Source organism: Branchiostoma belcheri, unplaced genomic scaffold, assembly GCF_001625305.1.
Source record: "Branchiostoma belcheri isolate BF01 breed outbred unplaced genomic scaffold, Haploidv18h27 scaffold70, whole genome shotgun sequence".
NCBI lineage: Eukaryota > Metazoa > Chordata > Leptocardii > Amphioxiformes > Branchiostomatidae > Branchiostoma > Branchiostoma belcheri.
The window spans coordinates 987,248-1,000,861 of record NW_017804354.1 but is presented as its reverse complement, the minus strand read 5'-3'; the positions used below and the strand labels follow the sequence as shown (position 1 = coordinate 1,000,861).

Sequence of the window (13,614 nt, the reverse complement as noted above, 5' to 3'; positions counted from 1 at the left end):
AAAAACTCCCTATAACCCCCGATGTCTTGCGTGCCATCCACGAGCGCTTGGACCTAGCCCGGACTCAAGACGTGGTGTTCTGGGCGGCCTGTACGGTGGCCTTCTTCTCGTTTTTCCGAAAATCTAACCTCCTGCCGAAGACGACAAAAACATTCGACCCGAGCAAACAACTATGCAGGAGAGACTTTCGCCTCTTTGAGTGGGGCGCGATCATTACGGTGAGGTGGAGCAAGACAATTCAGTTCAAAGAGCGTGTGCTGCAAATCCCCATTCCGCGAATCCCCGGGTCGCCACTGTGCCCCACCTCAGCGGTGGAAAATGCGTTCTCCCGGACCAAAACAGCAGCCGCGGACGGTCCCGCGTTTGTTCTCCCCCAGGAAACGGGGCAGGGACGGTACACGGCACTTACACAACAGCCTTTCGTCCGGACATTGCGTCACCTACTGAAACAGTGTGGCTATCGGGACTCTGAATACAGCGGCCACAGTTTCCGTCGCGGAGGAGCAACATGGGCCTCCGAGTGCGGAATACCCCCAGAACTGATCAAACTACAGGGGGACTGGCGATCAAATGCGTACCAGCGCTACACGGCAGTCACATTGAAAGGACGGCTGTGGACAGTAAAGACAATGGCTAACGCCTTGGTGTAAACAAACTGTTGTGTAAACAAATAGTTCAGCGTAGCGTTCTATGTTAGAGTAGCTTAGCGTAGGGAGGGGTGTTAATACTAAATACCACAATAGCCCTGATTTTCTGATGCTACAATATGTTTTAAGCACTCCTGTGTACTTGTTTTGATATTTTCTTCCAAAAACCCCCCCTACCCTCAAAATTACTTTTTTAACCCTAAAAATGTGTGTTTTTTTGCTAAATTTCACAGCGTCTTTGCTTTTGATCCAGTACAATGCACTGATATGTTCATTATTGAGCATTTAATGATCTTATATGTGTCATGTTGTTTTATAATAATTATTTGAATTGTGAAAAGTCAATGTCAAGGTCAACTTTATAGGTCAAAGGTCACCAAAATGCCTATTTTTTTAACAATTCATATTTTCACATTTCGTGAAATCTTTCCTTCTCTCTGGTCTCCCTTCTCTGGGTCTTTGGGCCATATGAACCAATTCAAATGGATGTACATTTGAATGTAGGCTTTTCTCATTGAATCAAAGCTATAGTAGACATGTTGTAACGTGTGATGTTTGGTCATAAGTGAGTGGTCCTCGTCATACTGACTGACAGACGAACGTCACATGTTGCAACATGTCTAGTATAATGTGGCTTTGCTTCAATAACAAATTCTGCATTCACCAGTCCAGTACTACCATTAGAATTTGACAATGGCTACTTGTAGCTATGGCACAAGATCAAAAGCTAAGAAGGAACTTGAAGGGGTTATTTATTTGGAAGCTTCTGACCTCCCTAGTGGTGTTTTGCCACGTAAGAAGGATGTCATAGAATGTATGATTTATCTCCTTCGTCCCATGAGGGCTGGAAAGGTCCAGAGGACCAGGTCACAGGCTGCAAAGATTCTTGCCTCCGCTTTAAGAGACCACTGGTTGTTCTGCAACATATATACCATTGGAGAGCCGTACATTGCAAGCAGGATTGAGGCCCTCTATACCCGCTTTCTCACTAATATCAATCGGCCACAGTCCAAACGAAGTGAGAAATGGAAATCTGACATGAATGAGTACAATGCCAGTAATGAAAAACTGTTTGATATTTTCTGCGAGAATAAATTGGCACGTCAGTCCCAAGAAACCCGTTTTGGAGTCAAAATGGGGGAAGAGGAATGGCAGTTCTTGCATTCTATGCGCAATGACCGCAAGGGTTACTGCGAGGAACAAGTCGATAGGAAGTGGGAGCGAACAATGGAGCGAAAGAATGCTAGGGAGAAGGCCCTAGAAGCCATGCAGAAGAAGGAAGAAGAACGAAAGAGGACTGATAGACCACTGGTTGGGTCATCATATGAAGAAGCTTTAGGGGAGGCAACTACAGAAACCACTGCTGTTGACAGCATTTCAGTGGAAGATAATGCAGATGATACATATACCCCTGCAACAGAGGAACTCCAGTCCAAACGGAGAAAAATTGTACATCTTGCTACAGATGCTGAAGACAAAGAGAGTAATAGAGAAGCTATGCCACAGTGCTATCAGCATTTGCGTGTATCTGCTCGTAAAGTCAAGCCTGAATTCTACAGGTGTGTAGACAAACTCATCAGTGTTTACCACTGCTCACACAACCAGGCTGTAGCAGGCATAGTGGAGACTGCCAATATTCTCTTTGGGCGAAAGTGGAAGTATCACACAGATGACGAAGACGTCATTGACCTGGACACTGTGCCCCATGAGTCGCAGATACGCCAGGCTGGAAAGGCTATTCTGGCCTTAGCTCTTGCAGAAATTGTTGAGCTAATGATGGCAAGTTCTGATGTTGTTATCACCTATCATGATGATGGGAGCAAGAAGAAAGGATGCGGATCATTTAGCGTCCAGGGCATCACGATTGATGGCAAATATCGTGCCTTCCCTACTCTCCCCATTTCTTCTGAGACAAGAGAGAATCTTACCCAGCTAAGAGTGACAGTCCTGAATATTCTGTCTGTTGTCAGCAATGGTAAGTACACTGCCAAAGATATTCAGGAGAAAGTCACTTTCAAGCTCACTGATGGCGTGAGTCACAACTTCGGCATTGAAGAAATGGTGGCCCTAGAGCTTGGCACAGACCACATACCTGACCACCTCCTTTGTCACACTCATCCTGTGCTGATGTTCAACCGTGAACTGATCAATCTCTTTTCATCGATCGAACAAGGTATCGGCTCAGAGAAGATCTTCAGCAAGTTCCTGGTAACAGCAACAAATCAACACAACAGCATTACGGAGCAGTACATCCATTGCATCACCAACCTTTTCAGTCCTGATTTCAACCATAAGGCATGGAACCAGAGCGCACAGTTCTCGATCCATATGTCCCCCAAGAAGAACCTTGCAGTGGGATTTAGGAAGGAACGGTTCAACCGTTTTGTGTACCTTTGTGCCGTTATTCTTTACCTTGATCCCTACATCTGGTCATTCCTTGCAAAGTACGAGCATGTCACCAACAGCCTGGCCTGCATCGTGAGAGCTTTTGAAAGCGTGGAATTCCTTAAGGTTCACCTGGCAGTTGGTGCATTGTTTGGTGTCCATTTGGTTGAGCCTTTCTTGGCAATAACCACGTCGACAGCTATCGACTATAGCAAGCTCACACTTCACATGAAAGAGCTGTACCTTGACCTGACGACAACTGATCCGCGGGCACTTCTGGATACTTCTAAGCCAGCCTTTGGATTCATAACCCAGGAGTCCTTCCAGAAATGCAAGTACAGTGAAGAGATTCTTTCTGCTGTTGTCAATGTTGTGAGGGAACATTCAGACAGAATTGTCAAGGTAGTTTCCCTTGCTCTCCCTAAGCTAGCTGAGGGGTTTCACCGACAGCGGGCAGATGTGTTTGGGTTTGGCAATTTTGATGAAAACAGTGAACTCCTTGTCAGCAAAAAGGACCAAGCCAAGCTGCAGCATGCACCGATCAACAACATTGCTGCTGAGAGGCATGTGGGATCAGTTCAGCATGAGTTGTCAGTCCGTGGAGCTTGTCAACTGGCGGCTGCAAGCAGTAGCATTGTGAAGGCAAAGTCAATCGACCTGATTGAACTGAAACCAGCAGATGAAATGGACAGATTCCGTAGCCTGGTCAGACAAGATGGGGAGCTTGTAGCCCTCTGGAAAAACTGGAGAGAATCACAGAAGAAGCTGGAGGAGAAAGGACTCAGTGTGAAAGAGGCTCAAAATGAGGACCTTGATCGAAAACGCAACGCGGATTTGGACAAACTGAAGTCCATGGGCGGTCCCTTCACGAAGCCAGAGGAGGTTGACAAGTTCATGCAGTCACCTGCCATATCAGAGGGTGCCAAAGTTGACCGCCTATACCTGGAAGTAAGGTACAGTAAGGCCACCAGTCTGTCACTGCCAAAAACGTCTCCTCTCTTCAAGCTGAAAGAGAACTATAAGAATCTAACAATGGCCAGGTATGCCAGCAACTTGAAAACGTATTTATCTAAGATAAGCTGTAGAGCAGATGTGTCTTGGGAGGATTTTGACGCCGTTGTAAGTGATCTTTCCAAGTGAACCACACAAGTGCCCTTGACAGTAATACCAATATTCTGTTTTGAATGAAACATGTCAATTTATGACTTCTATATAATTTATTTAGATCGCTGTGTAATGTGTAAAGTTATTTGGTCAATGCAAAATGTGGATGCGTTCTAACGAAGAGAACCTGAGGCAAATATTATAAAGCATCCATGTTCTCAATTTAATTCCATAATTTAATGATGTCATCTACATCTAATTTATTATATTAATATATATCATATATATCGCATGCTAAATATACAAAAACCCTAAGATAGACACAACATGAAAATGTAACAGTGAACATGGGAATTAAACAGTTGTTTGTTTGAATTTTGTTTGTGCCTTTATTCAGACTCGAAAAAAATGCTCTCCGCTTTTTATAGAGGTGGAGTTGGGAGGTGTATCAAGTTAACACTTAGTCAACAGGAATTACTGGTGACCTTTGACCTACAACATGACCTTGAACCAGGGATTTTTATTATGCAAAGTGGTCTCAAGGCATGGCATGCCACATGTAAGACCATGAAAGTGCCCATAATGAACATTTTCTTAATCGGCCTAACAAAACCTGGGAATGTTGTGGATTTTTGCCCCAAAATGACCATTTTTTATAATTTCTGTGACCTTTGACCTACAATATGACCTTGAACCTGGAATTTTTGTAGTTCAAAATACTCTTTTAACCATGGTCTGCCACAATTAAGACCATTAGAGGGCCCAGCATAAAGACATTTCTACGCTGTACATTGTCAAAAGTGAGGATGCTTTGAACGCTGCCCTAAAAAACAGGGTTTCAGAGTTGAAAAAGTAATTTTCAGGGTAGGGGGGGGTTTTCGGGACAGATTTGTAATTTTTTTGCATAAATCTATTCCTAAGACATGGGAGCATTAGAAAATCTGGGCTAAAGTTGAATCCCAACACTTTCTTGAAATAACACCCCTGGCTACTTAGCGGTTACTTCACTCTTATTGCATTGTTTAATACTCTTATTGCATATTCTACCACTATCAAACTTGTTCTTCTGACTGGGGGGATTGGAGAAAATTAGACGGTCTTTTATTGTTGTATAGTTGATATACTAATAAAATGACATTGAACCCCCAGTCAGACTCACTACTTACATGTAGATAGCATTAGGTTAAAGACTAAAATAAAGAATTACTAGTACTTTATTTGTTGTTTAGCATAGCTAACGAACGGTCCCCCCATACGAGGGGGGACAAGCGACACTACTCTGTGTAATCTACAACAGATGCTGGCCGGCGTGGCCAGTGTAGTCACTCAGACCCTGCGTTTCTCGGGTGCGGCCGCTAAAACCCGCCCACCCACATCCTGTAATGAATACGTCAGCGCTTTAACTAACGATTGTATATATTCTACATATACATATATGTACACATTTATTTCTCCTGTGGAGAAAATTAGACGGTCTTTTATTGTTGTATAGTTGATATACTAATAAAATGACATTGAACCCCCAGTCAGACTCACTACTTACATGTAGATAGCATTAGGTTAAACGCCGATTTTTCGCACGCTACGATCACGCTACCATTTGACACTGTACTGGAGACAAGAGATCATTTTACAACCAAGGAGCACTTTTGTTGAATAAAACAGCAATGAAAGCTACGATACAGCCAAGTTATTTTCAAAATTTGTCTCGTGTATGAGAGATAAGATGACGCTTCTTTACAGCGGAAATGTTGCTAGTACGGAAGAAGTACGGACGAAGCAAGGCTCTTCACTATTAAAATCCGGCTATCGCAGGCGCTACTGGAGGTTACAATTAAATGATGCCGATGTTCGGAGTTTTGCAGCAGAATGTCCTAATTAAGTATTACTGGCGATACGTTTGCCATTTGTAGCAGTGTTTTTTTTTTTAATGTCAACACTTGTAAAAAAATGTGGAATGCTTGTGGACAGTTTCAACTTGTTAACAAGTGTAAACTAATGCCCCGCCCCCTCAATTAATTTTCGCGACGTGTTCCCTTAGTTAAGTAATTTTCGCGACCCGGCCCTTCCCAACTGGACGGCCTCTCAGGATCTCTGCTGCAGTCTGGCGGAAACACTGTCAGTGACAATTTATTACGTGAAAATTTTCTTCGAGATCATTACACTCCATACATTTACAATTTATCATTTGGTGTCTGAACATAGCCATAATCGCGTTGAAAAAGGGGGGCGTCAAAACATAGGGCTGTCGTAATATAGGGCTGTCGTAATATAGGGCTGTCGTAACATAGGGCTGTCGTAACATAGGGCCGACCCCGTCTAGATTTAGAATCACCATTGAGGTTCACCATTACGTACAAGGTCAAATCGTTTCGTACTGAATTTGTAAAGCAAATCCCTCCACATCATTACTACAGTCCTACACCGGCGTCTCAAAGCAGGACGAGCTCAAAGAAAGTAATCTTCAAGCAGATTCCATGCGGCAAGGGGAGTCTATACTCGCCGCCTGTATCCATTGGACCCCCCCTTATCCCATCCACAGCCTGTATTCAGTGGATACAGCCGGCCAATATAGACTCCTCTTAAGCCCTACGGAGTCTGCTTGGAGAAGAGAGCTCAGGAGATTTTTTTTCGACTCTGGCGATTTGAAAAGCTAGCTGGCGGTTACCAACAAATGTGACACCGGCTTAATGAATGTTACAAAGTCGTTTGGTCGAATAAAGCTACGATAGATGCCGGTTTACAGCAATATCTTTCCGCGGAAAGGTACCGTGGAAATGTTGTGCATTGTCTAGGTTTGGAGATGATAATTACAGGAAATGGATAAAACCCTCCTGGCCTACCTCAGTTTTCACAAGGTCGAGATGAGTCGCCAGGATTATAGCGGCGATAGCTGACGCTATCACCACGATCCCACAACCCACTGCAGGCACGATCACTGTACTGGATATCACCCTAGTCCACAGGCCAATGGCACGAGCTAAACACAAAAGAAAACAAGAAGCCATAGGCGACAATTCTCCGTGAAGTATTATATATTGCAACAAAAAGAAGTAGCCATTGGCGACAATTCTCTGTGAAGTGTGATAAATCGAACGATGAAAAATTGTTTAAACGCGCGTCGGCTCAGTCATCTTAAGACGCAACAACCAATCAGAGATGCGAAATGCCGACACGTGACGCGGGATTTGCACACAGTCTAAACAACGGGGAAGGGCGCGCGATGCCCGAAATAGTTTTGCGTCAATATTCAGCGCCGTGTTTCAAGAGATTAATACCGGGAAACAAATTCTTTTCTTGTTTTGAACGCATAAACATGCATTTACGCTAATCTAGTATGATTCAGGGTTACTTTTTTTTACCTGCCATGGCCATATTATCTAAAGATGTGTGTATTGTGTGTACAATCTACAGAAAGAGAAATGTACATCAGGTCCGATCATCCGATTTTCACGTTTCGGTTTTTTGGACTCGGTTCATGAACGTATTTTGGTTTGGCTCCTGGAATGTGCGAAAAAAATGACTCCCGGGACTGTCTACAGGGAACACTCGCACATTCGCGGTGTATCAGGACAGCGCGACTGGTCGGCATTAGCGCAGTCCCTATAATTAGTAACAGTTGCACATCAATCCGGCCGAAAGCATGATTGTTTAACACAGGCTACTTCTTCATATACCGGCTCATACTACACGACGCCTTTACAACTAGCAAATCATAAAATTACCCGATCTACTAGTACTGTATGTGCGGTTTACCAGCCCCAGACCACATCCGACCACGAGGCAGAACACATTGATGGGTTGCTCAAAAATATTGTCCATGTTTACAAAGAGCTGCTCCACTAACACTATGGAGCGGCCCAACCCAAAAATATTGGCCATGTGTCGTTGCTAGGACGACCGGCCAGTTGCTACGTGACTAAATACACGCCGCCACTAGGTCGCCACACCCGACCAGTTTGAAATCGATAGGATCACGTCATCGGTATTAACATTTCCTAATGTTGACCTCTGACCACCCCACATTTCCGTCCCCATCATGATATCAGCCCCGCCGCGACTTACTACCGGTGACATAAACGGACGACAACATTTCAACGACATGGGGATGTTTCGAAAATAAGCATTTACTCCAATATCAAAACAGCTACGGTAAAAATAAAAAGACGTGCATCATCCCGGACATAATGCCACACCACATGCGAAATTACTCAAAAATGCGACGTACGGAAGAATGCGTTTTGGCTGCGAACATCTTCCAAAAAACTTGGCATCTCTTAACCATGGGCAAAAACATCTGGAACCACTTATCAAAACCACCCCGTATCTGCATGAAGTTCCACCCCCCCCCACTGCTATTCCAAACAACGCGTTTTTCTGGACCATTCCAATTCGCCTCGTAATTGTAGGGGTGCGTCTGCAATATTACATTGACCGCGAAAGCTGCAACGGCAAAAATACACATTCGTGCATCAACACGGGCATGCCCGCAGACGGCGTATAAAATTGCGTGCCGATTACACAAAGAGAACCCAGTGTTTTGACTGCGAACACGAAAAATCAGCCGATCACAACACTCCGTCCGGAGGTCCTGACCGCCTTCACGGAGTAACAAGCTGTAGGGACACCCAAACCTACATCAGTTCTTTCTGACCTCAACGGCTAACTGCCAACCGAAAATTAAGACCATACAATATCTCTAACATAATATATTTTTGTAGAGAGAGAAGGGAAAAGGCAGAGACAGGCGTTCAGCTGCAGTACCAAGGAAACCGGCTGGGGTGAGGATGAGGGGGTCTCCTTTATATTTGCAAGGCATATCTATATACCACCTACATATGGCCCCAAGCCTATATAACCCTTAGAAACTACCTCAAAACCACAAACACAAGCACAGACACCACACACGCAGCGCACACAAACACACACAGCACACACACACAAACACAACACAAACACACAGCACAGCACAAACAGTCGTGAATTAAAAAAAAAACCTTTAGTATTCCTCTCGGAACCGAATGTAACAAGAAATCAAACTTTCCTATGCGAATCAAAGATTATGTATACACAGTCACGTAAACTGAAATGCATATAAATATACAAAAAAAATATTGTATTCTTATACATGATATGCGTACGTAATACTACGTCTTGCATAAATTAAGAACCAAAAAATTATCCCCGTCACAAGAATTAATAACATTCTGTAATGAATATAGCATGATGCCTAGTATTATACTTTATTTATTACAGAATTTTCTAGACATTCAGACATGTGCACCGATTGTTAACGTCTATTGCTTTTGAATTATCATGTTACAGGACCTACAAATGCAAATTTTAAACAAAATCTTTAAGGGGTCCACAAAACTTACAAGATTTGAAGCACAAGTCGGGCGCATGCCATGTTAATACAAAGTATCAATCCGTTTTTTTTACCTGAAAACGTGTAATTGTAAATCCCCTGTGAAGCATTCAGAACCTTCCCCCAACCACCAACCAACCAACCGTTGAAGTTTGGGAGCAGTCCGCGATCAGACTTGGACCACGCCTACCTTTCTATACGAAACAATTTTGAGTTAAATTTCAGTCTAATTTGACTCCCGAACATCAGTCATACATGGCCAAAACTCCCGGCCACATGCACCCGAATGTTGCCGAACACCGGCCAACCACAGGCCAACCACAGCCGACCTTGCTCCCGACTTTCTAAGTATTGTTAAGGAGAGTTAGCCTATTTTGGGGAGTCCATATATTCGGCTGCATGTGACAGAGTTCCGAGGTCTCATGCCTTTTCCATCTAATATTGCTTGGCCACTTCCTGGCCCTGTAGCAGTACTGACTGGTCCCTGATTTGTGAGTGTGCAGACGTACCTTTAGCCTTGTAGGCAAAGCTTTCTTCCTCGCCGGGAGTTTTCTTTCCGCCAGCAGCCCGTGGTTTGTCGTGGACAGAGCCGTCTTCTTCGTATCCGCGCACATCTTCAGGAATGCCGTAGTCGTAGACAGACTCTTCTTCGTAACCCAAACATTCATCGGGCACAGGGTGCAGACGCCCCGAGCTGAGCCTACTGATGTCCACGGGCGCCCCCTTTTTGTCCCCTCCGTCCGGAGGGAGCTTTTTTTCGGTTGCCGACATTTCTGTGCCGAAATACAACAACACACAATTAATACATATCCAAACATCATTGGCTGGTTTACATGTACATTGTAGTAGCATTACATGGTATAGTAGTCCTGTATGATTGGGTGCACTAATAATCACAATAATAAAAGCAGATTCATTCGGGGGCACATGGTAACTCACGTGGCCAATTTGATCGGTAGCACACAGTGAACAGGTAACACACAATTTTTATTGTATGTTAAAGTACACATCCAAACATCATTGACTGATTTTACACCATCGTTACATGGTGTGGTCTTTATGATTAGGTACACTAATAGAAACACTAGTATACTGGTTCATTCTGCAAATGCTGTATTTAATTCTCGCAATTAGCAAACAACGTATAGAACAAGCTACGTTGCACTTGCTATTGTTAACACTAAGAAACTATACCAATATAGGGAGCCTGAAGTTGCCAGTTGTGGGCGTGTCCAGATAGATTTCTTCTTAACTTAAATTCAGCAAAAAAAGAAACATGGACAGAAAAGCAAGAATTGTTTGAAACTATTGTTGGAAAATTCGCCACTAAAGCTCGATTTTATGACCGATTTAACACATATCATAGATTATCACAGAATGGGGAAGAATCATGAAATACCTTACCTTTTGCCTCCATGTACCAGCCGATGTGGCCAGTCTTTCCCGCTATAGGAAATGTTGTGCACACTGGTCTAAAGTCTGCGCGTGTCTGCATAAATAGCTTTAAAAATATAGCCCGAGACTAATGTAAAATTACGTGGCAACTTACACGCCCACCAGCTAAATAGACCAATCTTGGGCTGTATGACAATAAGCATGGTTATTCTTATTGCATTCTCTGTAGCTTATAAGGTCATTCATAAGGCCACAGCAAGGAAGTTTTATGGATGACATCAGCGCGCACATAAATCTTTGCCTGATTTTGAAAATAAAAAGAAGAAAATTTGTTGCCTCTCGACAATGGCCAACATGCCGAAAATGTGTATTGAAGAAGTTTACTTGCTGTGGCCTAATGCAAATTGCAGAGTCAAACAGGACTGAACTAAAGGAGTAACGATGGATTCAGACATTGAAAAGGGGAACAGATTTTTGTTTGTTTAGTTGGTTATATTAGATTTCGAAGGCAAAACTGAAAATGTTGGATAACAAAATATTCATAAAAAAATACCTTGCAGTTCCAGAACAAGCTGCTAGGAGGCCCAAACTCATGTCACTTGTTTCCAAGCCCAAGAGCTATATCTACCATGTAAAATTCGTGACCCTAGCCTGTCCAGATCATGAGATATCAAAACCGGATGTACCAACGAAAGCCACCAGAGGGCCCAAAATCTAACCATTTCTAGGTCTCATCAAGATCTACCCACGTACAAAGTTGCATTAAAATGGACATGAAGCTTCTTTAGGTTTGCCGTTCACAGACAGACAGACAGACAAACGCTACTGAAAACATGACTTTCTTGGAGAAGGTAAGAAGAAAACACAGAGTTCTCATGATATCGATTTCAGAGAGAGCATTTTCATGAAGGCACCGCGCTTCTTTCAGCTGTACCAGACGAGTTTGATTTGAATGAGTTTCTGCTTTTACTCAAACCCGTTTGATAAACTTTAAAGACCGGTCCGGCTGTTTACTCAACTTCAGTTGTCTATGTAACGCTGTGTATAACATGTCTTGTTTTGACGTTGAATACCTTTTCTAGCCTCATTGGCTTTTCCATTTCGGCATGCAGCTGGTACATGTGATTAGCTACATGTGATCCATATGATTTCTTTAAAAACTATGGACAACTGATTAAAAACATGGAAAAACTGACAAAAAGTTCATATTGATAAACAATGTAAGTCACGAATTCGACGCTAGCTTTTCTGTGACTTTTAAGAAACATATCAGTGTACATATGCGTTGCTGTCGGCTATGTTGTATTATTGTGTGAACAATCTGTTTCATTTTCCCTGAAAAAATTTTTTAAAAATACCCTGAAGGTGTTACGTTACGTTAAGGACGTCGCATTGCCACGATGACAGATTGATATAAACCAAGTAATATAACCTGCAGCTTGTTCTTTGAGATGAAACACTCAGCGTAGACTAGTTAGCAGGAGTAAAGACACAGCGGTGTTTTCATTTTGGCATTCGCGGACGAAATCAAAGCTAGCAGTTACATGTACGTTACTTTTATGTTTGGCAGACGAGGTTGATTTAATTGCTTTTTCTCGGAATCCAACGGTTATGTAATGTTTACGAAACTTGGTGACCTTTTATAACTGGTAACGCCATGTGTAATGTCCTTGGAAACTCGAAGTGGCTTCATACAAATTTGTAAGAATATAATGATAACTGATTATTGCTCAACAATTGTGCATATATATGATACAACGTATGGCAACTTGTACAACAATTTTGGTAAATAACCTCCTCCACAAAAAAACTCCTTCGTTCATTCAGTCAACACATTTTGTAATCTTAAGCGAAGTCTAGCGACATTTAATACTGTACCGTCAGAGTCCAGGCCTCCGTGTGTCATCTAGCACACGGAACAGAAAACATTAGCACACGGAACAGAAAGCATTAGTATCGAAACTAAAAACACTTTCTATTGTGCTGTTTGCATCTCATACTATTTTGGAAAAGACTTTCAGATAGACCTGTGAGCCTTCATATCAGTAAACATTTCGTGAACTTGAACAGGAAGATTGTTGTAGTCACAGTGATTAGATTTGAGTGGAAAACGTTTAACGGTTGGAAAGTAATAGCCTACCAGTAAATGGAAGTAGTTTTCCTTGATCACTAAATCGGGTTACACACTCATGTCATCTAAAATAGCTGTCACTGCTATGGTTTTATGTAGCAAGCATGACATTGTGTCAACAATTATTACATTATCAAGCGGCTGTATTCAGCTATTGAGAAGGATTGTTTCAATTAGTACTTATCTTACTTTACTTTCACATTGAATTAGTGCATTTATTTATTTAATCTTCAAAGACACCTGGGTAGCTCCTTCAGCCAAGACTGATTTCCAAGGAGGCCCAGGGGGGTACAAAAAGTAAAAGAATAATAAATTATACAAAGTACAAAACAGAAGATGTAAATGAAATCAATATAACTGGAAGTTATACATAAATAAATGAATAATACGAAGTTCAACATGAACTGAGGGAATTTACAAGAAAACATAACTTCAAATCATAATCATAATCAACGTAAATCGATTTCCGTTCAAAATGATTGGAGGTCAGAGGTCGTCTTTAAAGCTGCCTTGAAGTGTTTTAAAGTTTGAATCTGCCTTACTTCAGCTGGTAGTCTACTGAAGTACTTTGCACCAGTGTAAGC

At 42.5% G+C, this 13,614-nt stretch overlaps 1 protein-coding gene across 1 annotated transcript in view; it reads right to left on the bottom strand.

The window, feature by feature from the left end:
• LOC109484801 (neurocan core protein-like) overlaps positions 1-10,275 on the bottom strand; it is a 16,581-nt gene extending 6,306 nt beyond the window's left edge. Inside the window, exon 1 of the mRNA XM_019788163.1 lies at positions 10,014-10,275. Coding sequence (XP_019643722.1) covers positions 10,014-10,275 — 262 coding nt within the window. The remainder of the gene's footprint in view (positions 1-10,013) is intronic.
• Positions 10,276-13,614: the final 3,339 nt, after the last annotated feature.